This window comes from Vulpes vulpes, chromosome 13 (assembly GCF_048418805.1).
Source record: "Vulpes vulpes isolate BD-2025 chromosome 13, VulVul3, whole genome shotgun sequence".
NCBI classification, from domain to species: Eukaryota; Metazoa; Chordata; class Mammalia; order Carnivora; family Canidae; genus Vulpes; species Vulpes vulpes.
Genome location: NC_132792.1, coordinates 27206929 through 27234723, shown reverse-complemented (window position 1 = coordinate 27234723; position 27795 = coordinate 27206929). Strand labels below are relative to the sequence as shown.

General features: G+C 37.1%; 2 protein-coding genes across 4 annotated transcripts in view; one reads left to right on the top strand and one right to left on the bottom strand.

Moving 5' to 3' along the window:
• Positions 1 to 2129, bottom strand: part of NUDCD1 (NudC domain containing 1) — an 82600-nt gene extending 80471 nt beyond the window's left edge. Inside the window, exon 1 of one of the 2 annotated variants that reach the window (XM_025993355.2) lies at positions 1855 to 2129. In XM_025993355.2, coding sequence (XP_025849140.2) covers positions 1855 to 1972 — 118 coding nt within the window. In that variant the 5' untranslated portion in view covers positions 1973 to 2129. The remainder of the gene's footprint in view (positions 1 to 1854) is intronic. The other variant, XM_072734044.1, reaches the window with a different exon arrangement.
• A 132-nt stretch (positions 2130 to 2261) lies between these two features.
• ENY2 (ENY2 transcription and export complex 2 subunit) lies at positions 2262 to 12710 on the top strand. 2 transcript variants are annotated; one of them, XM_025993356.2, is made up of 5 exons: positions 2262 to 2439; positions 3865 to 3941; positions 7399 to 7469; positions 8815 to 8889; positions 11658 to 12710. In XM_025993356.2, exons 1-5 carry the CDS (start codon positions 2434 to 2436, stop codon positions 11732 to 11734), a joined length of 306 nt encoding a protein of 101 aa, XP_025849141.1. In that variant the 5' UTR covers positions 2262 to 2433; the 3' UTR covers positions 11735 to 12710. The 2 variants fall into 2 exon arrangements, with proteins under 2 accessions (XP_025849141.1, XP_025849142.1); XM_025993357.2 differs by having other exon boundaries at positions 2287 to 2367; positions 11658 to 11919.
• The last annotated feature ends 15085 nt before the right edge of the window (positions 12711 to 27795 follow it).

Below are 27795 nucleotides of genomic sequence, written 5' to 3'. Positions count from 1 at the left end.
AGTCAAACCTTGAGCTGACTATATTGCCGACAGACTGAACAGAGGGACTAAAAGAAGAAATACTTCATGACTCCAACATAAGCAACTATATATATAGACTTGCTCTAATAGTCCCAATTTTTATGCCTCCCTGAATCTAAACCCTTTGCTATGAGCTTACTATATACTGACCTTAAAGCTTGCTTATATGACTTGTTTGGAAAAATGGGACAACAGCAAACTTATTCCAGGCAGTAGCTTGAAAAAATGCCTGTGTGCTGCTACTTTTCTCTTGGATTAAGCCTGGGCTAATGAAAGATCACACGGAGAAGAGCTAAGCAAGAGCATCTGAAATAATTTTATCCTAGTCTGTAGCCAGAACACCTCCAAATTTGTGAGGAAGTATAGCCAAGATGAGGAGAGCCATCAAGCAGATGCATAACTGAACAAAGACACAAGAATGAGTCCAAGCCAACACTAGAAGAAACACCTACCCGACTTGCAGACTTGTGAGCAACAATAATTGCTTACCGTTTTGAGCCACTGAGTTTTGGGTTGCTTTTTTTAATGCATAAACTAAACATAGTGGTACCATTTACTGACATGAGGTGGAAGAAAGAAAGGAAGGAAGGGATGAAAAACCAAGCTCCTTTTAGCTTACCCCGGTCAACTCTTACCTATCCTTCAGAACCCAACTTAAGATATCAGCTCCAGGAAGCTTTCCCAGATCCCCAGGCAGGTCTGCAAAGATACCTAAGCACTACCATTACCACTACCATTACGGTCTGTACATAACCCAATCACTGCCTTATCACAGTTTTGTAATTATGTTTATATTTTTCTTTCCAAGTAGCCAACTGCACTTTTATGTTACAGACTGTGCCTTCTATTTTTTTTAAAAAGACTTTATTTATTCATGAGAGTCAGAGAGAGAGAGAGGCTGAGACAAAGGCAGAGGGAGAAGCAGGCTCCATGCAGGGAGCCGGATGTGGGACTCAATCCCGGGTCTCCAGGATCATGCCCTGAGCCGAAGGCAGGTGCTAAACCGCTGAGCCACCAGGGGATCCCTACAGACTGTATCTTATTCATCTTGATATCAGCTTGTAAACATGAAACAGGCTCTCAATAGATGTTTACAAGCTTCATAAACACTTATTTGATAAAATTCTTTAGATCAGTATTTCTCAATGTGTGATCCACTCACAACATGCGTCAACACCAGTAGAGGCGTGTATTAAAATGTATTAAAATGCTTCTTATACCTCGTAAAAACGGGTGAATTTGTTTCGGCTAGCCTCAGATACACAAAAGAGCAGAAGTGTAGGTACTAAATCAACTTGTCCTCAATCTTCTAGAGATGTTGCCTACGATAATGCCTTTGGTCTGACAGCACCTGTGTAACTGACAATGCTCTGAACTGCATCGGAGTTTCTCTTCTGTGACGTGGGGCTCCGCTAGAGGAAACCGGAGCTGGGGGCCCTCCGAGGAGGCGTGGCCTCTTAACGCACACGGTTACAGAGGATGCTCGAGAGCGAAGGCAAGTGCTGCCTGAGCTTTCTCCGCGGCAGCCCAGGCCAGGGACCGACAGGCGGCCGAAGCCCAGGCAGCACCGCGAGCCGCAGGACGGACCTTGGAGCCCGGGCCCGCCCCGGTCTAGCTACCTAAGAGCCGCGCGAGAGACTCCCACTGGGTTCCGGGATGGGCGTCGGTGTCCAGAAGCGGCCCATCCGGGTCCACCCAGCCCGACCGGCCGGACGGAAGGCCCCGGACGCCTTGCTCGCCCAAATCAGGAAGGAAGAAAATGAGGGAAGGGTCCGGCCGCTGGCAGCCGAAAGGGGAAGAACTAGAGTGCCAGGGGGCGCCGCCGCTTCCCACCTGCGTCAAGCTCCAGCTGGTAACAGGGCAAAGGCTCGAGGGAGAGCTTGTAACCCTCGAAACGGGGATCCAACAGAGGTCTCTTCACGCGCAGAGAGCAATTAGCAGCCACCTCCATAGCTTTCCTGGGTCGCAGCGAGAGAATTAATAAAGCTCTTGTTGAAAGGTCCGCGCTTCGCCCGTAGCGCCGAGGCTCGCAGGCGGCGTGGTTCCCATCCCAGAAAACACTGCGCGGTGCGGGACGCCTTCTGGGAAATGTAGTGTCCAAGGGAAAGTTGACTCTGTTGCATGTCGGGCTGTGTAGTTTCTTGGAGACCTAACGCCCCAGCGACAGCATGGGCTGGACTCTCTTACCCAGAGGGCTGAGCTACCAGGAGGCGGCCCGCGCTGGTTAAATTCTCACATTTATAGGCAGGGGAGCGAGACCCCGCCCCGGAAATGCGTGTTTTAGCTTTCTGTGTGCTTAGGTGCCCGAGCTACTGAGGGTCTAGGTCCGGGCAGCCGAAGAGTGTGGTAGGTAACGGTCGTCAGCGCAAGGGTCATTTCGTCGCTGGGAAGGGACGGCCCTCGCCCGCGGTGATGGTGGTGAGCTATGCCCGTGGTCCTCAGGGCCGGGACCCGGGCCCAGCCCAGGCTCCTTTCGATGTGCTGTCTTTCGTTAGCTTCCCCGACCCGCGCTCGCGGGCCTGTAGGGCTCTCCGACAGGGCGTGCAACCGGAGTTGGCCTGAAGCCAGTCCACGCTTTGTTTTCTGGCTCCTCCCCTCCCGCCTCTCCCGCTGTCTCCGCCCTATTCTATTTTCCCAAAGAATGTCTGAACTGGGAGGGATCCCCTAGCGCCCTCGTTTTACCAGTGAGAAAACTGAGGCCTTTAAGAATTGACTTGCCCAAGGTCACTATCCGTATTTTAGGGGCCAAGGCGAGATCAGGTTCAATATTCTAGGAATGGTACCGATTAGACCTTAGAATCATTTTGAAAATGTTAGCCTCCAGCCACAAGCAAACATTTCTCAGCCCTTTCTCAACCCTTCCTTTTTTCCTGTTGCACTCAAAAAAAATTTTTTTTCCCAACTCAAAACTCAGTTGCCAGTCTTGAGTTTTCATGTAGGCGAGACGGGACACAGCAAAAGTGGTCCCAAGTTAGTGACAAATTATCTGCAGTAATGTTAGCTTATTGCAGCTGTTACATTCTAACCTTCCTCTCCTTTCTACGTCACTTTGATTTTGGTTGTCTTTTTTCACTGAAAATTGGGAGTTTTCTAAATTAGGAGTTAGTTTGAGATTTGTTCTTTCCTTTATTCCACCAGCAAGCTTCGACGAAGAGCATACACAAGCACATACTCAGAGTTAGTTTGGCAGTTGTAGAATTCTGGGCACACCCTACAGAAAAAAAAAAAAAAAAGTAAAGCACTTTGAACCTATTCTGGAAATTTAATTTTTCACCAACAGTGCTTAATCTTGTATTACTCTCTAGGTTATATGGCCTCCCCGAAATTTTGAATGCAGTTAAGGTGCAGAAATGATAAGCAGTTATGATGTGCTGTTAAAAGTGTGTTGAGACTGCTGGGCTCAAAGTACATGAGTTCAAATCCTGTCCTCACCACTTGCTATCTTGGTGCCTCAGTTTTCTCAATTGTAAAATACGAATTGTGTTAATAATTCTTACATGAAAGAATAAGTTTTGGGAATTAAATGGGGAAAAAAAACCCAACCCCCGTGTTAGCCCAATACCGGGCACATAAGTATTGCATAAATGATACGATAAATATCATTATCCAAAGACTCATTAATAAAGGGTATATGGCGGAAGAAAATTGTAAAGTGAATTAATCAGTATGACTTCTTGGGATGCAGTGACCAATATTAAGAGTAATGACATTGTTAACACACTGTTGAAATTTATCACCCCCTCAGTTGATAGGATGTTAAATATATTAGGATGCTTACCTAGAGGGTTTAGAAGAAAATGCTTTTTATGTGTTCTGTATCTGAAAATACATGTTGATGTTCAGGTTAGCAAGATGAACAAAGATGCGCAGATGAGAGCAGCGATTAACCAAAAGTTGATAGAAACTGGAGAAAGAGAACGGTAAGCAAGAGATTGTGTTTTTAAATGACATTTAACATCTTTAAATTATAGTTATGTTATATGTAATAAGAGTCTAAATATCAAGGAACAAAACTGATGTCGGTGGAAGGAATTACAGCAAATAGAGATTATCAGAAGTTTCAATTCCTAACTTCTAAAAAAACAGGTCTGCTCAGTATTTCATTACTTAAAGGAAAGTGAGTCATCTAGAAAGATGAACAAGAAATGACTCTTTCTCAAAGAATGTATAATCTAATAGAAAAGAAAAAATACCCAAATAACTGCAATTAAAAACATAATGGTACCCAGTTTTAACAGGGAGAAAATATGGTAGAACCAGTTCAGTTACTACACTCTTAACCTCAGAGCAGCGTGTGGTGTTCCTACTCCCTGAAACATTTGTCTTCCCTGATCTTTTCGTCTACTTCATCTTTCAGGTTTTAGTTTAAACATTACCTCTTCTAGGAATCTATTTAGTCCCAGATACCTTGTTCTATCTAAGCATTTAATCACATTGTATTATATCCACTTGCTTTGCTTGTTTGTGTCCTTCAATATAATCTAAGTCCTTGACAGTAGAAATACCGGTGTATCCCTAAGCATCATCCCTAGCACATAATTAGCCAAGTAAATATTTGAAGAATGAACAGGTTTGGAAGTATTAAACAGAGAGTCAGGAATCAAGAAAGGCTTCCAGAAACAGGATGAAGAATTGCATAAGAAAAATATAAAGAAGGAACTGGAGGGATTTTTGAATTCTATGGTGGGGTTAAGGTAATCAGTTACAAAATAGTAAAAGAGGTACTTCAGCACGGGGAGAAAGATTAGCAGTTCTTTCAGCCAATAAAGGACAGAAGACATTCTAGGCAGATGGAACAGACTGTGCAGTCACAGAGGTGTGTTACAACATCATACTGTTCTGAGGAACTACAGAATTAAAGCTAGCAGGTAAAGTGTGAGAGTGATGTTGCTGGAACAGTGGACAGGAGGAATGGATTTTGTAGAAGTCCAAATTCTTTCATTTTAAATGATAGAACTCAGAAACTGGCTTAACCAATGGAAATATATAGCTCATCTAACTACAAACTTTAGGGCTTAAAGTTGCATCTGTCTCCACTGGGTCCAGGCACTCAAAATTGTTACCAAGTATGTGTCTTTCTTTTTCTTTCTCAGCTCTGTTTTTCTCTGTGTTGGCTTTATTCTCAAGCAGACTCTACCCACCAGGTGGCAAAGATTAGCAGTTCAGAATTCATATCCCTCTGGCTCAGACTACCTTTCTCCTAGTAGTGCCTGGCGTGATTACCATCTTACTTAGGTACATAGGCCAGTTATGGTCAACCTGGCCTAGGTCTCATTTCAATTGTTGGAACCCTATGCAGATTTCTTACACTACAAGTGGTGTCAAAGAAAGGTCAGGAAAGTGGGTGATGGATTTGCAGAAACATCTGTTGTTGACTTTATCCTTGGGTGGTGGGAGTCATTAAAAGATTCTGAGAAAGGGGATGACTACATCACATTTGCTCTTTAGGAATATTAGGCTGCCAATGTGGAAGATAGACTTGAAGGGCTAGAGGTCGATTACAGAAGAATGTGTTAGATTGTATCAGATTAAAAATGTAAAACAGCAAAAATGGAAGGGAGAACTTAGAATTTGTTAAAGTAAAAGCAGCCCTCCATGTGAGAAATGAGGAAGAAGACATCCAGAACAATGCCTTGGGGAACTGAGAGAATCTAGTATTGGCAGTAATGAATAAAGGGGATTATTTATTATTGGCTGTTTCTTCATTCATACAATTTAAAATTACTGAGTTTCTGCCATATGCTATGTCCTGTTAAAGTGCTAGAGATGGAGTAGTGAACAAAATAAAGTCTGTTCTTTCATGGAGCTTACATTCTAATGGGAGAAGATGGACAGTAAGTCTGTATTATGTAGGCAGTGATAAGTTCTAGAGGAAAAATAAAACTGAGAATAATGAGATGTGTATCTGAGGCAGAGAAAAATAAAGAAGGTTTCACTGATAAGAGGTCAAAGATATGAAGGAATGAGGGGTCTCCCAAGAGCCAAGAACCCAAGATAGGAGCTTGCCTGGCATTTTGAGGACCACAAGGAGGCTCATGAGCCCTCTATAAATTAGGTGAGGGGAAGAAGAGATAAAGTCAGAAGCATAGCTGAAGAGGAGGAATATCATGGAGGGTTATTTAGGCTGTAGCATAGAGTTGGAATTTTTAAGTAAGTTGGGAAGCCACCAAACCGTTTTGGGAAGAGGAAAGAGAGCAAAGTATATAAAGAAGGGAGCAGGGGGACAAGTTAGAGGCTTTGGTAACAGTCCAGTCAAGAGAAGAAGATGGCTTGGACTAAGGGAGCAATAACAAAGATGATGAAAAACATTTGGATTGTAGTGTATAACTTAGAACTGGAACCAATAGGAATTGCTTCTATGGATTATATGTATAGTGTTAACAGAGTTGCTGAGTGAAGGATGCTAAATTTTCTAGCTTGAGGAACCAGGATGGACAGTGGCATTCTGAAAGGAAGAATAGGTTGAGGTGGAGAGAGGCAGGATTTGGGTTGGCCCTATTAAGATGGAAAGACCTAATTAAATATCCAGATAGAAGTGTCACATAATGAATTTGGGGGGAATATTATTGAAAGAGAAGTGGTTTAGTTTGGGACATGACATGTTCATGCTGAAAAGTGATTTAGGTTGAAGATTAAGGATTTCTAAGAGTTGAGTATGGAAAAAGGACAAGGAAAGAAAATACTTTGTTACACCCTTTTTCTGCCATTAGTTGCGATACACACCATTTAATTTCTTTCTTTCTTTCTTTCTTTTTTTTTTTTTACCAGCTGGAGGAAAAAAGATACTACCAATTAAATTGTGATAGGCATACCAATTACTGAATTTTTGAAATGTGGGGGAAAACCAGTCTTAGAGTCAATAAAATACCATATTTAGTATATAATTTAGAAGGTTATTGGAAAAAAGGGGAAAGTTTTTGAGGTTAGAAAGGGATATGATGGGGAAGTAAGAGAATGAAAGGATAAGAATCTGTAGTCAAAGAATAGATTTTGGAGTTTGAAACCTTCGAGGTGTGCTGCTTCAATTCAAGCTCAACTAATACTATTTAGAAGTTGTCACAAGACCCATAATATTACTGTTGGTGGAAGTAGAAAGTGTATGAGAAGGCCAGAGAGTGGAGGGTTTCTTGAGAATTATTGTACCCTATCTACATACTTAATTTTACTGATGATGAAAATGAAGTCCAGAGTTCAAATGACTTGCATAAGACCAAAGAATTATTTAGTAATAGAACTAAGATTAGATCACAGTTAAAATTTTTGTAATTAGAAGGCAGCCAATTTTTAATTGAACATTTGAACTTTTGCTTCAAACATTCCTGTCTAAAATACTGTACCTTGTTGTAGTTTAATATGAAAACATTTCTTTTTCAACAGCCTCAAAGAGTTGCTGAGAGCTAAATTAATTGAATGTGGCTGGAAGGACCAGTTGAAGGCACACTGTAAAGGTAATCAGTTTCATTTACGAGATAAGCTAATTCTGTTGTTCTTGTTGGCTTGGGGTTCATTAGAAAAATAATAGGCAGTATTTTAAGATCTATTGACTGCCTAACTAATTTTAAACAAATACAAAATATAATCTCCTGGTAGTGATTGCCCCATCTCCTTTTGATAAGACATAATTCCTAAATCTGTAGAAATTTTCATTGTATTTTTCTTAAAACAAGTGAGGTAAGATTTTTTCTGGCATCAAAGTATGCGTTCCAACCTTTTTCAGTGTGCCTATTCAAAGTAAACATTAGTTATTCCTCTGTTTTAACTTTATAACAAATTGAATACTTTATGATTGGCAGATTCTATAGGAATTATATCTCCTGGCTTTACAGTGTTAAAAAAAAATTACTTAGAAAAGCTCTTAGGTAATTCTACTTATTTTTTTTTAAATGTAGAATGGAAGCTTGTTAAATTGCTAGGTATTGATGCTGCTGCTAGATAGATTATACATGTCACGAAGATGAGCCTCCTTTTCTGGCTTGGCTTTGGTATAATGGAATTCTGGATATTTTCAATGAACTCCCATTATATAGTCATGGTTTCTACAATTAATGATAATAGAGACTATTTATATTACCAATCCTAAGAAGGCAGTGTGGCAAATTAGAAAAAGCATAGATTTTGAGGTCATACAGACCTTCACTGGAAAAGACTAGAGCTGGATTTCAGCTCACTTTTGGATGAGTTATTTAATCTTTAAGACTCAGTTGGGTCACTTGTGAGTGGAAAAATGCCCAACCCATTACATTGTTGTGAATATCAAATGCTGTTAATCACCCAGCACATAATAACGTTTCAGTAAATGTTAACTCCTTACCCTCTTCTCTTTCCTTTGGCCCAGCCTAGAGAAGAGAAAGGAACAAAGGAGTTATTCTATACTTTAATTCTGGGCTATGAAATTACAAGTTAGACTCAAATTATAGCTTTTTCCTCTTTCCATACATATTCAACAGGTGGTATGGTTATGGTGAAATAAGATATGTATAGTTAAAGATTTCCAGCTTCTTACACATGTTAGATTTGACCTTATAGTCACATTCATTCTAATTGTTAAAATTGTTAAGTTACAGGTTATTTAGCTGAGAGATGAACAGGCTTTTAAGATTTTGATCTGGTGAATACTTAATGTGTTTAAGGTTGAACTAAATCTTCATTAGAAAAGAAAGAAAGAAGTATCCTCTTTTTTTTTTTAAGACCAATTTGCACTCTAAAAACATGATCTTAACCCTTCCTCTATGAAAATCTTTCTTACAGATAATGATTTTAAATGATATGATTTGTTTTTTGCTTTTGCATAAGAGGTAATTAAAGAAAAAGGACTAGAACACGTTACTGTTGATGACTTGGTGGCTGAAATCACACCAAAAGGCAGAGGTAAGGAATATAAATTATATGGAATGAAACGTGTGCTGAAGACATTTTTTTTTCTCTCTCTTGCTGGTTCAACTTTTCTTTTTTTTTACAGGGAAAAACAACCTTTCCAAAATTATTGGGTACTCATTGAGAAAGATTATAATTGCCTACCTGCCTCTCTAGCATAGTCTTGAGTAATAAATGAGATGAGAGGTATAAAATGTTTTTGCACTCTAAAACAGTATACAAAAGTAAGTTGATAATGGTTGTTAAGATAGATAATTTTTAAAGTTTGGGATTTTGTAGAGGCAAGTATTACCTGAAGCTAGAATTTATAAATTTTATTAAGTATGGCCTGATTTCATTTAAATATTTAATAATTAAAAGTTTTACTCCAGCCCCAGAATCAATGCTCTGCTGTTGCTTTTCTTTTTGAAAATAAGTAAAGCCCTGTCTTCTTAAGTGTCTAAATTAAGAATTTGGTAGTTCTAAAACTTCATATTCAGGGTAATCTATATTTAAAATTCTACCATCATCTTTATTTCCTTACAGAAGACAAAAGAAAAAGAGGAAATACTATATTAACATTGATTATATGTAATAAATATTAAGTACATTACATTGTTAGCTAGTTGTGGCTACATTATTTTCATTTATTTTTTGAAGGGTTTCTTTTGGTAATTTTAAGTGGAAGCAGATAAATTAGATGATCCATTACTTCTTTTTCACATAGTAGTAGTAAAAAGAATCCAAGTGTAAAAAAGTTTGAAAATTATTACAAGAAAATACTAATTCTCTGAACTACTTGCTAGGAAAGAGCTACAGAATCCCATGGTCCTTTCCAGCCATCTGTAGGCCTGCTTACACCTAAAAACACATGACTTTTTCATCAAGCATGTCTCAGGGATAGAAAAACAAAACACAGTATTTATAGCTTCCTGCATGAATTTACATTTTTTTTTTTAAGATTTTATTTATTCATGAGAGATACGGAGAGAGAGGGGCAGAGGCATAGATATAGGCAGAGAGAAAAGCAGGTTCCCTGCAGGGAACCCAATATGGGACTCAATCTCAGGACCCCGGGATCACGCCCTGAGCCAAAGGCAGGTACTCAAACCACTGAGCCTCCCAGGCGTCCCTGAATTTACATTTTAAAATAATTTTATCTGATTTCTTTTTCTTTCCTTCTGTAATTTATGCTTCAACTATTAACATTTTGGAGCTGGTTATACAGGGTAGAAATTTCCTTTGCTTCTCCTTTAACACTCATATCTTGGACATTTCGATCCCTTATAGCACCACTGCTAGAAAATGGGCAAATAGAGAACAGAGAAATAAAAATAAATGTTTTATGTTCTTAGTCTCCTTTTATAGCCAGAAGTATTTATTTTTTATTTTTTTTAACTAAAATATAGTAGAATTGATCTTTTTTTAGTGTGCACTTCTATGAATTTTATACACATGTACAGATTCATGTAATTGCCCTCTTCCCCTCCAAAAAACTCCCTCAAGCTATCCTTTTATACTCAAACCTTATCCATAACTCCAAGGCAACTGATCTATACTCCATCACCGTAATTTTTATTAAGTGTTTAATATACATACTGATCACATTTCCAGTGGTCTTGAATTAATTATGTAGCTTTTATTTCTAGCAAGCTTAAACTAAGCAATCTGTAAATAGGAGTATGTGTCTTACTTAATTTGTGTACTTATTTGTGGAATTCAGTGTACAATTACTGAACTGTATCTGAAGTTTTCATTTCCTTTGGATACAAACAAGTAGCATTAGAAGTTTTAGTGAATTTCCTATTGTCCTTATTTATTAGTAGCCAAGAAAGGAAAAACAATAGTGTAGTTTGTTTATTGATATATAATTGTTATATAAAATTACTAGCAGCAAGGCTCTAATTAAAATTCCAAAGAGCAGGGCTTTTTACAATTTTTTAATTTTTTAGTGATACTCTGAATATTTAATAGTCAAATGGTTCAAAATTGAAAAAGTAAAAATACCACAAATGTAACTCCTGTTGCAATTTTTGCATTTTTGCTGAGTCAGAGAGTATGTGCACATATTTCAATATGTATTGCCAAATTATCTTCCTCAAAATGTGGTACCGATTTTATGTTTTCTACCAGCTAACATAAGAGAGCCAGTTTTCCCTCAGTCTTGCCAACAAGGGATATTACTGACCTTTGGTATTTTGGTCAACATGATTTATGGTAAAACATGCTGTCTGAATGTGGTTTTGATTCACATTTCAGCTATGAAGTTAAACTAACTCTTTTATGTTCAAGAACTGTGTTTTACCTTTTCTTCATCTTTTTTTGGTCATTATTAGTCTGATCTTTTTCTTATCAATTTGGAGAAATTGTGTAGTAAGAGATCAGCCCATTTCTGTAAGTGTTTTCCCACTTTCTGTCTTTTGCCTTTGTTTATTGTGATTTTGACCAACTTATTAAATTGTCATTGTTGCTTTTATATCAGATTTATTCATCTGTTATAACTCTCTGTATTTCAAAAAGGCCTTTCCACTCCTGGTTTAAAGAATTTTCCCATGTTTTTTTCTCATCAATGTGCAGTATATTTAGGTATTGGATGGATAATTTACTCAAATAATGAATTGCAGATATACTTTATTTTTTCAGATGTCTTTACCTCTCTTTCTTTTTTGAAGCATATGGGTTATTCATGAAATTATTTTCATTCTGAATGAAATATCAAATACCAATTTGACATATATTAATTAGAATCTTCTTACTCTTATATCTTTATTTTTATATTTCAGCCCTGGTACCTGACAGTGTAAAGAAGGAGCTCCTACAAAGAATAAGAACATTCCTTGCTCAGCATGCCAGCCTTTAAGATTGAATTAGATTGTGTTGTTTTGTGGTTTTATTTCTGAAAGTAAAACTTGCCATAAATTAGGAATCAATTTCCCAAATAAAATCCTTTTTTGTATGATGGTATACAGTTTTCAGTAATGATGTATACATTGTATTGATTTTTTTCCCTAAATGTGTTATTTTAATAAATATCTCATGAATGAGCTTGAAGTTTCCTTGGATTTTGGAATAAAAGGGACTTTATTAATAATATACCAGATTTGTTGAGAGGAAAATTCAGCAATTAATGCAGTTTAAGTGTTAAGTATGTACATATATCTGTGCTAACAACTGAGGAGAAGTAAGCAGGCTCTTCTTACTGTCTGGATGTGGTGTATTCCTCTTTTGAATCTCTATGATATTTTATAATACATGTCCCATCTTGTACTACAGATGTCTTATTTCTGCTTTGTTATAAATGCTGAGGGTTGGGACTGGGTCTTACTCATCTTTATGTGCCTTCCTTATTCCTCAAAGAATTTATCATCTTATTGGAAGAGAGAACATTTGCAAACTGGCTCCATACCAAGCTCCTCTCACATATTCTACTCATCTGAACTTTGAGAGCAGAAAACTCTAAATTGCATCCCCACATACTAAGGTCAAGAAAGAACTTAATGGGAAATAATCTCCACCTGTAGCTTTACTCTGACATCAAGATTGCCAAATCCAATGGACTCTTGTGTGTTCTTATGTGACCTCTGCTGGAATGAGAATGTTGACCATCCTGCCACTTGGAACTTTCTTCCCACTACTCACATTGTGTATTCCTACCACTGGAGGTTCCTTCTGTGTCTTGTGGATACCTTTTGCTGTATGGGACTTCAAATAATGGTGTTTCTTAGTGCTCCCTCCTGGGCCCTCTGCTTGACTAATGATATACTTTTCCTGGGCACATCCCAGGGAACTTGGGTTGGACCATGGCTTCAAATACAAACTTGTTGATAAATGGTAAATCGTTTCTCCAGACCAGACTTCAACCCAGCCTCCAGACCCTTATACCCAACTACTGTGGATCAGCTTTCTTGGATGTACCATAAATACCTTAAACTGACCACACCCAGGATAGTGACTTAACCTTCCTCCAGTAACTGCCCCTACTGCGTTCCCTATCTCAGAGTGGTACCTTCCAGATGTACAGATTACCATGTTAAAATACTGATTCAGAAGGTAAGAGATATGGCACAACATTCTCTGTTTCTGACAAGCTCTCAGTCAATGCTTGTGCAGCTGATGGAGAGGACCACTTTGTAGCAAGGCTGTCAGTGGCCCACTTTTGCCCTCTTAACTGCCTTAGTTCAGACATTATTGCGGTGGGCTCCTAATATTTCCTGCTGTAGTTATTTCATGCTTCCTCCAGTGACTTCCACACTATTACCTAAGTGACCTTACTAAAAGTCAAGCCTCATCATTTTATTCTGAGATTTCCCATTGGCTCTTAGTTCACAGTGTAAAATTCAAGCTTGACCATAGCCACTAGGTCTGACATTTACTTAGTCACTCCAAAGAGTCCACCAAAGTATCCAGTTACTTCATCCCTAAATGCTTAACAAAACACCAACCTAGAAAGCCCTTTTACTTCTCTCACTCCTACTTTAACTTCAATATTCAGCTCGAGTTTTTGTAAAAGCATTTTAACATTCCTTTGGTTTGGATTCCCAACCACTTTTTTTCTGTAAGAAAGGCCTGTGTGTAATTTCTCTTCACCACAGTGGTTCTTGAACTTTGCATACATCTGGAGGGAAGGAAACAGGACTTTTTTTTTTTTTTTTTTTTTTTTTTTTTACTTCGCATGATATGTTTTTGGAGATGGATGGACAAGGGAATGAACATTAGGGGAGCACAAAATAAGATAACAATACAATTGGATATCATTGAGAAAAGACTTCGTGTTAATTTTTGGTTTACTGTTCCAGAGATACAATTTTATCTTTCTGATGAATTTATCTTTTAAGTGTAGTCTTTGGACCAACTGGACTTGATTGTGTAAAGTGATCTCTCACACACAAAATCACAAAACCTACACAAGAGTTTTTGTTTCATGTCTTATAAAGCAATGATCTTAAAGCAATGGTAGTTATATTCATTGTTCTGTTGCCCATTATCAAGAAGGAAACAGTCTTAAATGATACAACAGAAATATTAGTAACAATAGTTCTTATTTCACAGTACTGTATATGAAAACAAGCCAAAAACTGCTCTTGAAGATATTTTAGAAGCTCAAAACGAAAATGAGAAAATGAAAAAATATTTTGAAATGGAACAAAAGAAAGTTGAATAGAAAGTATAGCAACTGAAAGTACTAGAGAGTATAGTTTTAAATGATCATGCCAAAAAATGCCCACCTCTACCACCACCTCTACGTTTCTTTGACTTCTTAGGACTGTCTTGTTTGCATCTAGAACCATTGTTCTCTTTCAAATAAACCAACTTCTTGACTCCCATCATTGATTTATGTAAACTAGGAATGCATTCTTTAAAATTCTAGCACCTTTCCATGCTTAACATCAGGAATTCAATAGATTACTGTTACACAACTGCACTGGGGGAGAAAAATGCTAATTAAGATTACTATAAGCTTCTCTTGTATAGGATTAAAGAAGACTCCACTAAATTATTTATGTAATCACTTTGCTTTGGCATTATGAGTGTATCATTTGGTTGAGCAGTGCCAAGCCAGGGCCTGGGTGATGCTGGGAATTGGTAATTGGATATGTGACTTCATAACTTGATAAAAGGCCCCATCTAACTTAAGAGAACTGTAACAGCTGCTCAGTAGCTGATGTTGGAAATGAGCCAGTGTGTGCGTGCGTGTGTATGTGTGTGTGTTTTAACCCTTCTTTTAAATGGCTATCTCCTATTACTCAATGACTTCATAAAATCCTTCATTTTACCATTAGAAACCACACAAAAGTCATTGGATGAGTCCACCAAGAAAACGAACAGGTACAGTCAAGCAATTTGAGTTCTAGTTTCTCCTATGACACTGAAATACCAGGTAAGACTGACTCTGCTGCATAATAGGTCTGATAATATTATCTGGCAAGAATTAAAATGATGACAAAACTGTTAATACTAAGAAGATCATCATAAAAGCAATATGGATTCGAGTTACTCCTAGGAAAAACTCTAGAAATATGTAATTATTTACTATGTGTTTAATACATATATAAATATATGAATTACACCCTGTGTCGAAAACAGCTGCTTTTATTTTTCAGGAATTTCTATATAATATTAATTAACATAACACCTACAAGAATGGAGATAACCAACGTATCTTGGTTGGAATAGAATAAATCTGTAGTAGCACTTAACAGGGAGAGTTGAAATTATCTGTAGTCAGTTTTACCCTCATTCCACTACTAACTACTGTATTGACATAGACTGTATACCATTTATCTTTTAATCCTAAGTGCCTAACAGGATAAATTCTTGATAAGTTCTTTTAAAGAAATGAATAAATAAATGCAACAGAGAATGAAATATGACATGTGCCTGTTTATTCCAGACTTAAATTGTATTTGGTTGTTCTACCTATCAGCCACCAGAGGGCACCTGAAGCCCGTACTTTGGTTCTACCTGGGGCTGTAACTGAGGTGTTAATTTCCACAGGCTTAATTCCAATTCAAGCGAGTCAGATTTTTCAAGATGGAAGTGTTATTGAACTAAAAAAATGTGAGGACTTCAGAATGTGCTTCTGTTATAAATTAAGATGAAGCTACACTAAGATATGTTATTTTACTGGTATCATTTTCTGAAACCAATTCAGTATTTCAGGCAGCAATTTGATTTAAATAGCAAATCCCATGACTGAAATAATTCTATTCCATTTATTTTATCAAAAAAAGAAGAAGAGGGGTGCCTAAGTGGCTCAGATGGTTAAGCGTCTACCTCCGGCTCAGGTCATGATCCCAGGGTCCGGGGATTGAGCCCCATCTCCAGCTCCCTGCTCTGTGGGGAGTCTGCTTCTCCCTCTGCCTCTGCCTGTCACTCTGCCTGTTGTGCTCTCTCTCTCAAATAAATAAACAAAATCTTTTTAAAAAAATAAATAAGTAAAAGAAGCACAGTAAATTTTTAATAAAAAGCGAAAGAAAAAATAAAAAGTGAAAGAAAAGTGAAAGTGTCTTATTTCCCTGTCCTCATGGTCTTCCATTATAGAGTGCTTTTAGAAGGGAATAATACTCATATTTTCCTTTTTCATACTAGTCAATGTTTTTTTTTTTAAAGTATAAATAGAACATTATATAGTTCCAAAATCCTGTAGACACTCAATAAAGATTGGCTTATGATGACAATGGTAAAAAGAAAAAAAAAAGTTAATGAAGGCAGATTCTACACTCAGGGTGTACTGTTGTTAATAAAATAACTTCAAGTATAGGAACTGGTGCCAGTACTTACCACATTCATAAATGCTTTGGCTTTGTGCCTGGCATCACCAGAATTGAGTGCTAATCAATGGCTTTTAGTTATTGTATATCTCCTTAATCTAAAATTACTTGTTGAGGCCACATCTTTGAGAATTTATCCTTTCTAGGTAACTACTTACATTAAAATTGCCCTTTGACAAAATGAGAGGCATAATGTAGAGTAGTCGAAATAGAGACGTCCATTAAGCCCCAGTCTGTCAGGTGTGCAGGTGATTTGGGTAATGATACACATTGTGTAATCTGAGTAGCATTCAGTTCAGCTAGTATGGCATGTTGAGCGCACACTCTGGTTCTCTTCTCGGATCTATCATTGATGTACTTAATGATTTCATTAGTCACTTAAAAGTTCTACCTGACAGTTGCCTATCAACACGATTCTTTTCTGCTAGGGATGCTGAGAAGATAACAATGTAGGAGAATCCTGAGTGCTCCCCTTAGGAGGTGTAACATAAAGTCAAAGTTATGGTAAAGGACTCTACAAGTTCTAGGTATAACATATAACTTCTAGCAATGGTGCTCATGAAATGTTTTGTGTATTGCATCTATCTCCTGCATTTTATCTGAAGCATGAACACTGGACTTTGAGCAGACCTATACAGTGAAAAAGCACAGATGTACCCACTGATCAGCTGCCTTTCCTATGCTCCTGACCCAATTCTTTATATAGAGACTTTACATGAAAGAATGAAAAACTAAAAGAATTGAAAAGGGTAAAAAGGGAAGGAATGAAGGTCAAGAAGTATTTTATGTTAAAAAGAGAACAAGGAGAAATGCGTATTTAAAGGAATGTGTCAGGCTTAATAAATAAAATTATGAAGAATATTACTAGGACACAGAAATTTTTAATATGGGTTATAATATCAGTGTTTTAAATTTGCTGAATGTTACATTTGTATTTACAAAGAATGACTTTGTTTATATTGAAGCGTTTAGGGATGAAGTGTTACATGGTAACTAACTTTCAAATGGTTCAAAAACAACAACAACAGCAAACAACAAAAGTATATATACTTAATATGGAAAGAAAGAATGATAGAAAATACAATTCTAAGGGAAAGCCTGTTATCCCAAACAGGCTTAAAAGTTTTCAAAATAAAAATTGTAAGGGAAATAATGGTCACAAATCTCAAATAAACTTTTCACTGCCCCAGAACTCTATATACTGCCCTAGTATACACTTTCCACTCCCAAATTGCCTGTTTCATACTCTATGCTAACCACACTGCTTCATGCTTTACCAAGGAACATCAACAAACAAGAACCCAGCATCATCCCATCACCAAATCTGCCAGCCTTCCTGAATCTGCCTTCAGACTTCCAACCTTTCCTCCACTTGTGCTCTGAATCCCAGCACTCTTTCTTTCTCAATAATTTCTCTCCTGAGGTTATTCGTCTCTAGACTTTTCCACCAGAAGTTTCTCCCTGTATTGCATCAGCTCTAACAGCAGTAATGTGGCCCTGTATCTTGGATCTTTTATAAAAAAAACATGTCTTGGTCACGGATCTCTTTCAAGATACAGCCTTATTTCTTTGCTCTCATTCAAAGCAAGGAAAGCTTCCTAATTAAGTTGTCTACAAGTACTGTCTCCACCTCTTCCCTCCCACTCACTTACTCAATTTGGGGTTATGGCGATTGCTATTCCACTGAAGCTATTCATGTCAAGGTCAAGAGAAACCACTACTTAATAACCTCTTGGCAGCACTGATAGCAGATGACCACTCTTCTTCCTTAGACGCATTCTTCTCTTGCTTCCCATGTTGTGAAACCGTCCTACTCTCCTCTTAACTCGTGGCTGCTGTCTCTCCATCTTTGCTAATATCTCTTCTTCTAAACCTTGGACTTCTCAAACCCTCATCATGTTCTTCTGTGTCTCAGGGGTTCTTGACTTTTTTGTGTTATTTTGGAACTCAAGTGAAGCCTATCTATTCTTTCTAATAATAATATATTTAAGTGCACAAAATAAAATTCTTAGAGTTACACAGGAAATTATATTAAAATACAAATATATTTCAAAATAAATGCATGATATTCATCTTTATTAACACATATTAAGGCAATGCATTTCAAATATAGGTAATCTTAAAAAATATATTATTTTAAAAATATCACTTTAAAGGCTATTTAAGTTACTTCTTAACTAGTATAAAAACATTAAATGTGAGATGGTGTTCAATCAGACAACATACATATATTGTGTTTACATAATACATATATGATATGTTGGACATTCCATCAATTTCAAATTTTTATTTTAATGGTTATGAGTACTGAAAATATTGATTACTTAAGATATATATTTTTTTGCAAATGGAATTACAGCTTCTTTACCTCACTTTGCAAGGCCAGGAAAACTTGTCTCAAAGAACAGGATTCTCAAAGGCTTTTTGAGTTAAATTTCTACTATAATAATATTTGGTTCTAAGATCAAAGATTGTGGTCTAGGACAGTATCTTCAATAGAGTTTATAACAGTATCTTCAATAGAGTTTATATCAGAAAGAAAAGGATTGTGGATCTGTGGTTCAGCTTTAATACTATCAAGATAAAAGTAACTTCTGAAAGAATCCTCAATAGTTTACAATTGTCCAAAGATTTCTCTTTTTGAAGAAATTGACAGTTATCTGAGGATGAAGCACCTTCTCTAGCATTTCAAAGTTTGGCTTTCCTGACTAGTTGCTAATCCTAGAAATCTTATAAAATTTTTTTAAGTAGAAACCACAATGGACCTGAAATGGAACTTTCACCTCATTCATATCATTAGAAATGACTGCCAGGTGAGCCAACTCATAGATAAATCATTTTTTTCAAAGTGTTTGAAATGTGCAGTTTCATTTCTTTTAGAGAAATTAAAATGGACTGTCCTTAATTTAGGTAAGTATTTAACTCTTGTTCTATAAGAAAGTCAGTGAACTATTTGGTAAAGATGTACTTCATATTCTGATCCTTTTTCTTGACAAATTTTTAAATTCAATTATTCAAAGTAATTATCAGAGGATAATGCTAATAATTTTTATAGTTGTTGGCAAATCTCTTCTCAGGATTGTAAAATCAGTCTTAGTTTTCAGTGCATGTCTGTGTTAAAAAACAAAGTGATGATATCATGAGGTGCTTCCTTTTCCATTAAGGTAAGAAATATTGGATATATTACCAAGTATTACTGCAATCATGGGAGGCATATAGTGCTTTTTTTTCCAATTGAAGATTTGTTTGGAGAAATAATCTTTACAAAACCCCAGAACAATAAAACAACTTTTCACAACTTTGAACCTGTCAACAGTCTTGGTCATTTCCAAAAGAGACTCACAGAAAAAGAATTCTTCCAGCCAAATACTCCAGGAGAACAGTGAAGCTGTCAATTCCTCCATTGCTTGTTTAAAAATTTTAAGATATTTTTGTAATTCTACCCTGAATGAAAACATTTGACATGAGAACCCCTCCTAGATTCCTGTTGGTTTGCAGCCTTGGGAGCTTCCAGGTAAAATCTGAAACCAGCTCCTGTACATGGAAGACAAGGAGAGATGGAAGACAGTTCGGCCATTCTAGATTAGTAGATAGAAGTCTTAATAAGCAAGGGGACTTAAACATGAGGCTTAACTTGGGCAGCAGCAGAACAAGTAGATTTCTATACTACCTGCCATAATTTTTAAAGTTTCTATAGAGATCTTAACTAGGCTCTGTCATGTATGTAGTCCAGATGGTCTCAACAACACCTCACTCTCTCAAGGCTGAGTCCTTGAAAACAGTTCCCACTATTTTGTTGCCAAACAGTGGGAACTGTTTTCAAGGATGCAGAAATGTGGGTAGAGTGCGCATTCTGACTTCAGGGGAGGGGATGAGGAGCCTGATTGCCTGGGTCTAGCTCATGGGTCAACTGGTAGTTATATCTTCTCCATCATCTGCTCCAACAGTTTCCTCTATTCCAGTCCAGAAACGAATGTGTACATTTTCAGTGAATATGGCTGAACTAGAGGCTCTTCTGTTTTTTAGGAAGTTAGAAAAAATAATTTTGTTAAATGGAAATTCCATTTTGGAAATATCCTAGCTTTTCATCTTTAGATTTTCTTGCATGAGGAAAGTGCTATTTGTAAGAATTTTTACAAATAAGAACACTGTGGTGGCATGATCCATAAAAGAATGAATTGATAAATTGATAAATGACTTCATTCCAATTTAAAATTTCTGCTTTGCAAAAGACACTGTCAAGAGATTGAAAAGACAAACTACATATTGGGAAAAAAATATTTGAAAAAGGCATATCTGATTAAGGACTATTATCCAAAATATGCAAAGAATTTCTTAAACTCAATGGTAAGAAAACAACCCAATTAAAATATGAGCCAAAGATCCCACCAAAGAAGACATACAGATGGCAAAAAGCATATGAAAAGTTGTTCCATATCATATATCATCAGGGATATGCAAATTAAAACAACAATGAGATGCCATTCTACACCTATTATAATGGCCAAAATACAGAACACAACTAATGCTGGGGAAGATGTGGAGCAACAAGAACCTTCCTCATTGATTCCCGGTAGGAATGTAAAGTGGAATAGGTACTTGGAAGACAATTTAGTGGTTCCTTACAAAACTAAACACACTCTAAACCATGCAATCCAGCAATCCCACTCCTTAATATTTAAAATGAGCTTAAAAGTATATATCCATATAAAAAATGCACATGGATATTTATAGCAACTTTATTCACAATTGCCAAAATCTAGAAGCAACCAAGATGTCCTTCAGTAAGTAGATGGATAAATAACCTGTGGTATCTCCAGACAATGAAATATTATTCAGCACTAGAAAGAAATGAACTATTTAGCTCATTAAACTTTAAGGCAAACTACTAAGTGAAACTTATATGCATATTACTAAGTGAAAGAGATCAATCTGAGAAAGCTACATACTATATGATTCCAAATATATGATACTCTTGATAAAGCAAAACTAGGGAGACAGTAAAAAGATCAGTGGTTTCCAGGGACTGTGGGGAAGGAGAGATGAATAGGAGGAGCACAGAGGATTTTTACAATAGCAAAACTAGTCTTTTTTTTCTTAAAGTTTATTTAAATTCAATTTAGTTAACATATACTGCATTATTAATTTCAGGGGTAGAATTTAGTGATTCATCAGTTGCATATAACACCCAGCGCTCATTATCTCAAGTGCCATCCTTAATGCCCAACACCCAATTACCCCATGAATTCATTCTTTTTGATAGCTGACTAATGTTCCAGTGTGTGTGTGTGTGTGTGTGTGTGTGTGTGTGTACGTATGTGTATTTTAAAAATTTGTTTATTTGAGAGAGGTACAGAGAAAGCATGAGCAGGGGAAAGGGCAGAGGGGGAGGAGAGAGACAAGCAGACTCCCCACTGAACTGGGAGCCCAACATGGGACCCAATCTCAGGACTCCAAGGTCGTGACCTGAGCCAAAGTCAGAGATTTAACTGACTGAGCCACCCAGGCACCCCACAACACAAAACTAGTCTTATGGAACTTTAATGGTGTACATGTGTCAGTATAAATCTGTCCAAACCCACAGAATGTAATGTACAATGCCAAGTGTGAACTATAAAATTATGGACTTTGGGTGATAATGTGTCAATGCAGTTACATCAATTGTAATAAATGTACCATTCTGGTCGGGGATGTTGATGATGGGGGAATCTTTGCATATGTTATGGTAGGGGCATATGGGAAGTCTTTGTACCTTCTGCGCTACTTCATGAACTTAAGCTCTAAAAAATAGTCTGTAAAAAATAACTACACTATAGCCTTTGTGTCTTATCACATTGAATAGTACACAAATAATACCCTAGCATCTGAGGCAGGAAGAGCATGGTTATGTTGTTGTGGGTCTAAAGATTCCTTTAAGTAGTGATGAGCATAAACGATGTTTCAACATATCTCCACCAATTATAATATTATATGAAAGTATCTATTATTTCTATTGATATCACAGATACCAACAATACTACTGTGGTTTGTTGTCTATGTTAGTTATTAAAGGGAAAAAATAAAGCTAAAATTTTTTTCCCATACAAATTCATAAACATTTGCCCTCTGAGATCTTAGCTGCTCTTGTGGCTTCAAAGTCCATCTCTGTGCCACTGTATAATTCCACATTTTATTTGTTTATTTATCTTGACCTTCATTCTTGGTCTGTAAGAATATTAGCATTTTGGGGATCCCTAGATGGCTCAGTGGTTTAGTGCCTGCCTTCAGCCCTGGGCGTGGTCCTGGAGTCCCAGGATCTAGTCCCTCATCGGGCTCCCTGCATGGAGCCTGCTTCTCTCTCTATCTGTGTCTCTGCCTCTCTCTCTCTCTCTCTCTCTCTCTGTCTGTCTCTCATGAATAAATAAACAAAATCTTAAAAAAAAAAAGAATACTTAGCATTTGTTGAGGGCTTACTGTATGCTAGGCACAATTATAAGCATTTTATGTTTACTAAGTCATTTACTTCCCAACACAACACTATCAGGTAAGTTCTATTGTCATTTTACATAAAAAAAAAAAGACCAAGAACAACAAAAAAGCACCTGAGACATAAGTTGTTAGTCCAAAGTGTCCCAGCTACTGAATGGTGAGTGAAGCATGCAACCCTGACATTTGCCTCCAAAGCTTGTGCTCTTTGCCTGTAAGTAACCCTTCTCCTAATCAGCACCTCAAACTCAAATTAGACAAATCAGGTGTCTGGAATCACCTACCTCAAACTGCATCTTCTCCAGCTTTTGCATATCATAGTAAATGACTCAGCACCCACTCAGGCATTAATGCCCCAAACCTAAGACATTCTGCTTTCCCTTGCCCCACCAATCCATTCCAAAATATAATTACAGAAGTAAATAGCAATGCTATCTCTAACCTATATCCTAGCATCTACCCATTTCTTAACAATTCTAATGCTTTCTAATTCCATCCTCATCATCTGTAGTCTAGACCACTACAATAGCATCATAACCAGTCTTGTGTCCATTCTTATCCCTAATTTAATCCCTTATCACAAAGCATCTACAGTGCATTTTCTCAAACATGGATCAAATCACTCCATTCTCCACTTAAAACTTGACAACTGCTTCTTGGGTTTTAAAAGCCTACCAAAGGGCAGCCCCAGTGGCGCAGCGGTTAGCGCCGCCTGCAGCCCGGGGCGTGATCCTGGAGACCCTGGATTGAGTTCCACGTTAGGCTCCCTGCGTGGAGCCTGCTTCTCCCTCTGCCTGTGTCTCTGTGCCTCTCTCTCTGTCTCTATGAATAAATAAATAAATAAATAAATCTCTTAACTCTTAAAATAAATAAATAAAAGCCCACCAAACCCAGTTTTGTGGGTTTTGTTGTTTGTTTTTCAGCTTATCCTTATTTGCCATTTATTTTGAAAGGGAAGAAGGCAATAGAAACAAAATCCAAGCCATCACTTAAAAATGTGCCCACAGACACTTGGTATTGATGTATCATTGCATCATGCCATTTTTAAAAAAGATTTTATTTATTTGAGATAGAGAGAGAGACAGATATAGCAACAGAGATAGTGAGAGAGAGCAGGAGCGAGGAAGAGAGGGAGAAGCAGGGTGCCCATAAGTGAGGCTCTAACCCAGGATTCTGGGATCATGACCTGAACCAAAGGCAGATGCTTATCTGACTAAGCCACCTAGGCACCCGTGCATCATACCACTGGATGAAAATATTTTTCTAGCTTTATTGAAATATGATGAACATATAACATTATGTAAGTTTAAAGTGCATAGCCTGATAATTTAATATATGTACATATCATGAATTAATTAGCACAGTAAGATTCGTCAACACATCACTTCATATAATTACAATTTTCAATTAAAATCAGGAACAACACAAGGATGCCCACTCCCACCACTCCGATTCAGCATAGTACTAGAAGTCCTAGCCAGAGTAATCAGGCAAGAGGAAAAAAAAAAAAAAAAGGCATCCAAATCAGAAACTAAGAAATAAAGTTGTCACTATTTGTAGATGACATGATGTTATAGATAGAAAACCCTAAAGGTTCCACCAAAACAAACAAATAAACTATTAGCTAATAAATTCAGTAAAGTTGCAGGATATAAAATCAAAATACAAAACACAGTGGCATTTCTGTAAACAAATAATGAAATATCTGAAAGAGTAATAAACAATCACATTTACAATTGCTTCAAAGACAATAATACCTAGGAAACTTAGCCAAGGAGGTGAAAGATCTGTATACTGAACATTACAAGACAATGATTAAAGAAATTGAAGAACACACAAATAAATGGAATTTTATCCTTTTCGCATAGATTGGAAGAATTAATATTATTAAAATGTATGTATTGCCCAAAGTCATCTACAGATTCAATGCAATCTCTATCAAAATTCCAAAGGCATTTTTCACAGAAATAGAAAAAGCAATCCTAAAATTCCTAAAATCCCGAATAGCCAAAGCAATCTTGAGAAAGAACTAAGTTGGAAACATAACACTTCCTGATTTCAAACTATACTACAAAGCTATAGTAATCAAACAGTATAGTTATGGTATAAAAACAGACACATTGATCAATGGAACAGAGAAGAGAGCCCCGAAATAAACCCATGAATATACAGTCAACTAATATGGGATGAGGGAACCAAGAATATTCAATGGGGAAAGAATGATTTCTTCAATAAATGGTGCTGGAAGGGCGCCTGGGTGGCTCAGTTGTTAAGCATCCAACTCTTGATTTCAGCTCCAGTCGTGATCTCAGAGTTCTGAGATGGAGCCCTTCATTGGGCTCCATCCTGGAAATGAAATCTGCTTAAGATTTTCTCTCTGTCTCTATTTCTCCCTCTGCCCCACACCCACTTGTGTGCACACACACTCTTCCTAAAAAAAAGAAATGGTGTTGGGAAAATTGGGTAACCATGTGTAAAAGAATGAAATTGGACCTCTTTCACCTTTCCAGTTCTTGATGATTCCATGTTCATCCTTTACTTAAGACAACTGCTCTAACTGTTACCTCAGTTGAAACATTCTCACTTGACTGTAAGGTCCATGAGGGAAGGACTTTGTATGTCTTGTTCACTGAGATATTTCTATTACCTAGAGCTATTTTTGATGATCAAGAATCCTTAATAAATATTTGTTGAATAATTGTATGAGTATTATATAAATACTTCTTAGTGAAAGTATAAATTAGAAGTGTTATATTATTTGAGTTTATTGGAGGTTAATACCCCTAACAGAATGCTGGGCAGATAGTAAGTGCACAATACTTTATTGATAAACTGACTATGACCATTATGTTGTTCTACCTACTTTCAAAGTAATATAAACTGCTAATTATCAGCACGCACTTGGCTAGGAAATATTGTGGAGTGTTTCAAAATATAAAGCCAAGATTATAAGCTTTCCATTTGCTTCAAAACAATTGTTTATAACCATTTGCCAAAGACTTATAAGATGTTCTGTCTAGGAAACATCTTCTCAACTATGATTATCCTAGTACATAGATACCTGTTTGGGGAAGGGAAGCTCAATAACTTTGTGTCTAAGAAAAATCGAGGTCAATATAGTTTCCATATTTAAATTTCTTATGTAGGATTTTGGAAAAATCAGAATTGCCAAATGATTCAGTCCTCTAAGAACATTGCCCCAGTGATCCTTCACATTATTAAAGTATTTTACCCAATGCTTCATTTTTTTAAAATGGCCTATCTCATTTTCCAGGGCTCTGTCTCTTGTCCCAAAAGTATGATTTCCTAATAAAAATGTTTTCTTAATGAGAATTGTTTGGGGGTTGCAGGCAACAGTAACTAACTGGCAAACTTAAGCAAAAGGAAATTTATAGAAAGACTATCCGAAGCTCCTGTTATCACAGGAAACCTGGCAAATCAAAATGTGAAAACAGGAAGGAACCAAACCACTTTCTAAGATGTGGAAGAACAGGACAATTCTGTGTGAATAGTCCAGTCAGGGCACCTCTAGTGCAGTGAATGAACTCCAGCATTCACACTCTTGCTTTGTTCCTCTGTTCAAGGTTCAGGTTCCAGGGAAAATCTGATACTCTGTGTTCCCCCACCATACACATACACACCTGGGCCACCAGACTACATTTAAGAGATTATTCCACAAAAGAGAAATTGGGATGATGTTTAAAAAGGAGAAATGAAAATGTTGCCCCCCAGATAACTGTCTTCTACAAACAACAGAAACAAAAATTCTCAAGGCATTAAAAAACAAAATAAAACCCACATGCATGCTTGAGAACAAAGGTTTGTTCTATCAGTAGGTTTTAGTCTCTTTACCCTCTTATACTTTGTTTCCTGACTTTTTATTAGAGAATGCTGCTCACAGTGTCATCTAGTGTAGGCAAGACCTTAAAGATAAGTGAATAAAACCACTAGCTTTCCCAAAATTGCCTATTCTTATCCCTGCACCTGGGCACCTCAAAGTAGCTAGAAAAAAGATAATACCATTCTCATTGATTTCACTTTAATCCAAGACTGCTAGGACTGCTAGTTTGTTGGCTTCCTGCAGTGACTCTTTTCCCTTGGCCCATTGACTTTCCAACTCTTCTTATTGTGGACCATTCTAAAATGGTCCCCATTTATCCCTGCCTATTTTTTAAGGAATCTGCTCCAATTAGAGTTTCACTCCACCACTTTGGTAAATTATTCTTAGTTTCCATAAGCTCCGCATTGTTAAATCCAAGGGTAATTGATAGCTATTACTTCTTCCTCCTTGAATACTTCTCTATGTGGCTTCCAGGCAACACTATCATCTAACTTCTCTGCCACTTTTTTGACCACTCTTTCTCAGTGGTTTTGCTTGTTTTTCCTCATGTTTCTATTACTAAATATTGGAGTTTTCCAAGACTGTCTTTAGATATGTTCATTTTTTCATCTATATTCTATTCTCTAGATGATAACATTTGGCTTCATTATTTCTAAAATACATGCTTGTGTTTATCAGATTGATATCTCCAACCTGGATTTTTCCCTGAACTTCAGATGCGAAAACCAAACTGTCTATTTTACATCTCACTTGGAAATCTCATAGATCTTAAACTTGATATGTATGAAGGTGAGCTCTTGATACACTCTTTCAAATCTGCTCTTTCTACATTTTTCACCAGCAGTTAATGGCCTCCATAGTTCTAGATGTTGAGGACCAAAGTCTTGCAGTTATGTTTACCCCTCCTCTTTTCTCTTACCCTCCATACTCCTGGTCAGCAAATCCTATCAGCTCAGTTCTCAAATCTATCCACAACCTGACCTCTTTGCACTACAAACAATATTGCCAACACATCCTAGTCCAAGATACCATTATTCTTGCCTGGATGATTTGCATTTATCTCTAAATTGATCTCCCTGCATCTGCTCTTGCCCTAGTACAACAAAATAGCATCTGGGTGTTTCTTTGAAAACATAAATTAGATGATGTATTTCAGCTCAATATTCTACAGTGGATTCACATATCACTCAAATACATGATCCTGCGTGATCTGCGCCTCCCCCCTTTACTTCTCTGACTTCATATTTTATACTGCTTTGGCCTCTCTGCTCCTTATATATAAAACACACTCCCTCCTTGTGGCATTGGCATTTGTTCTAAAATGCCTGGAATGCTCTTCTCCCA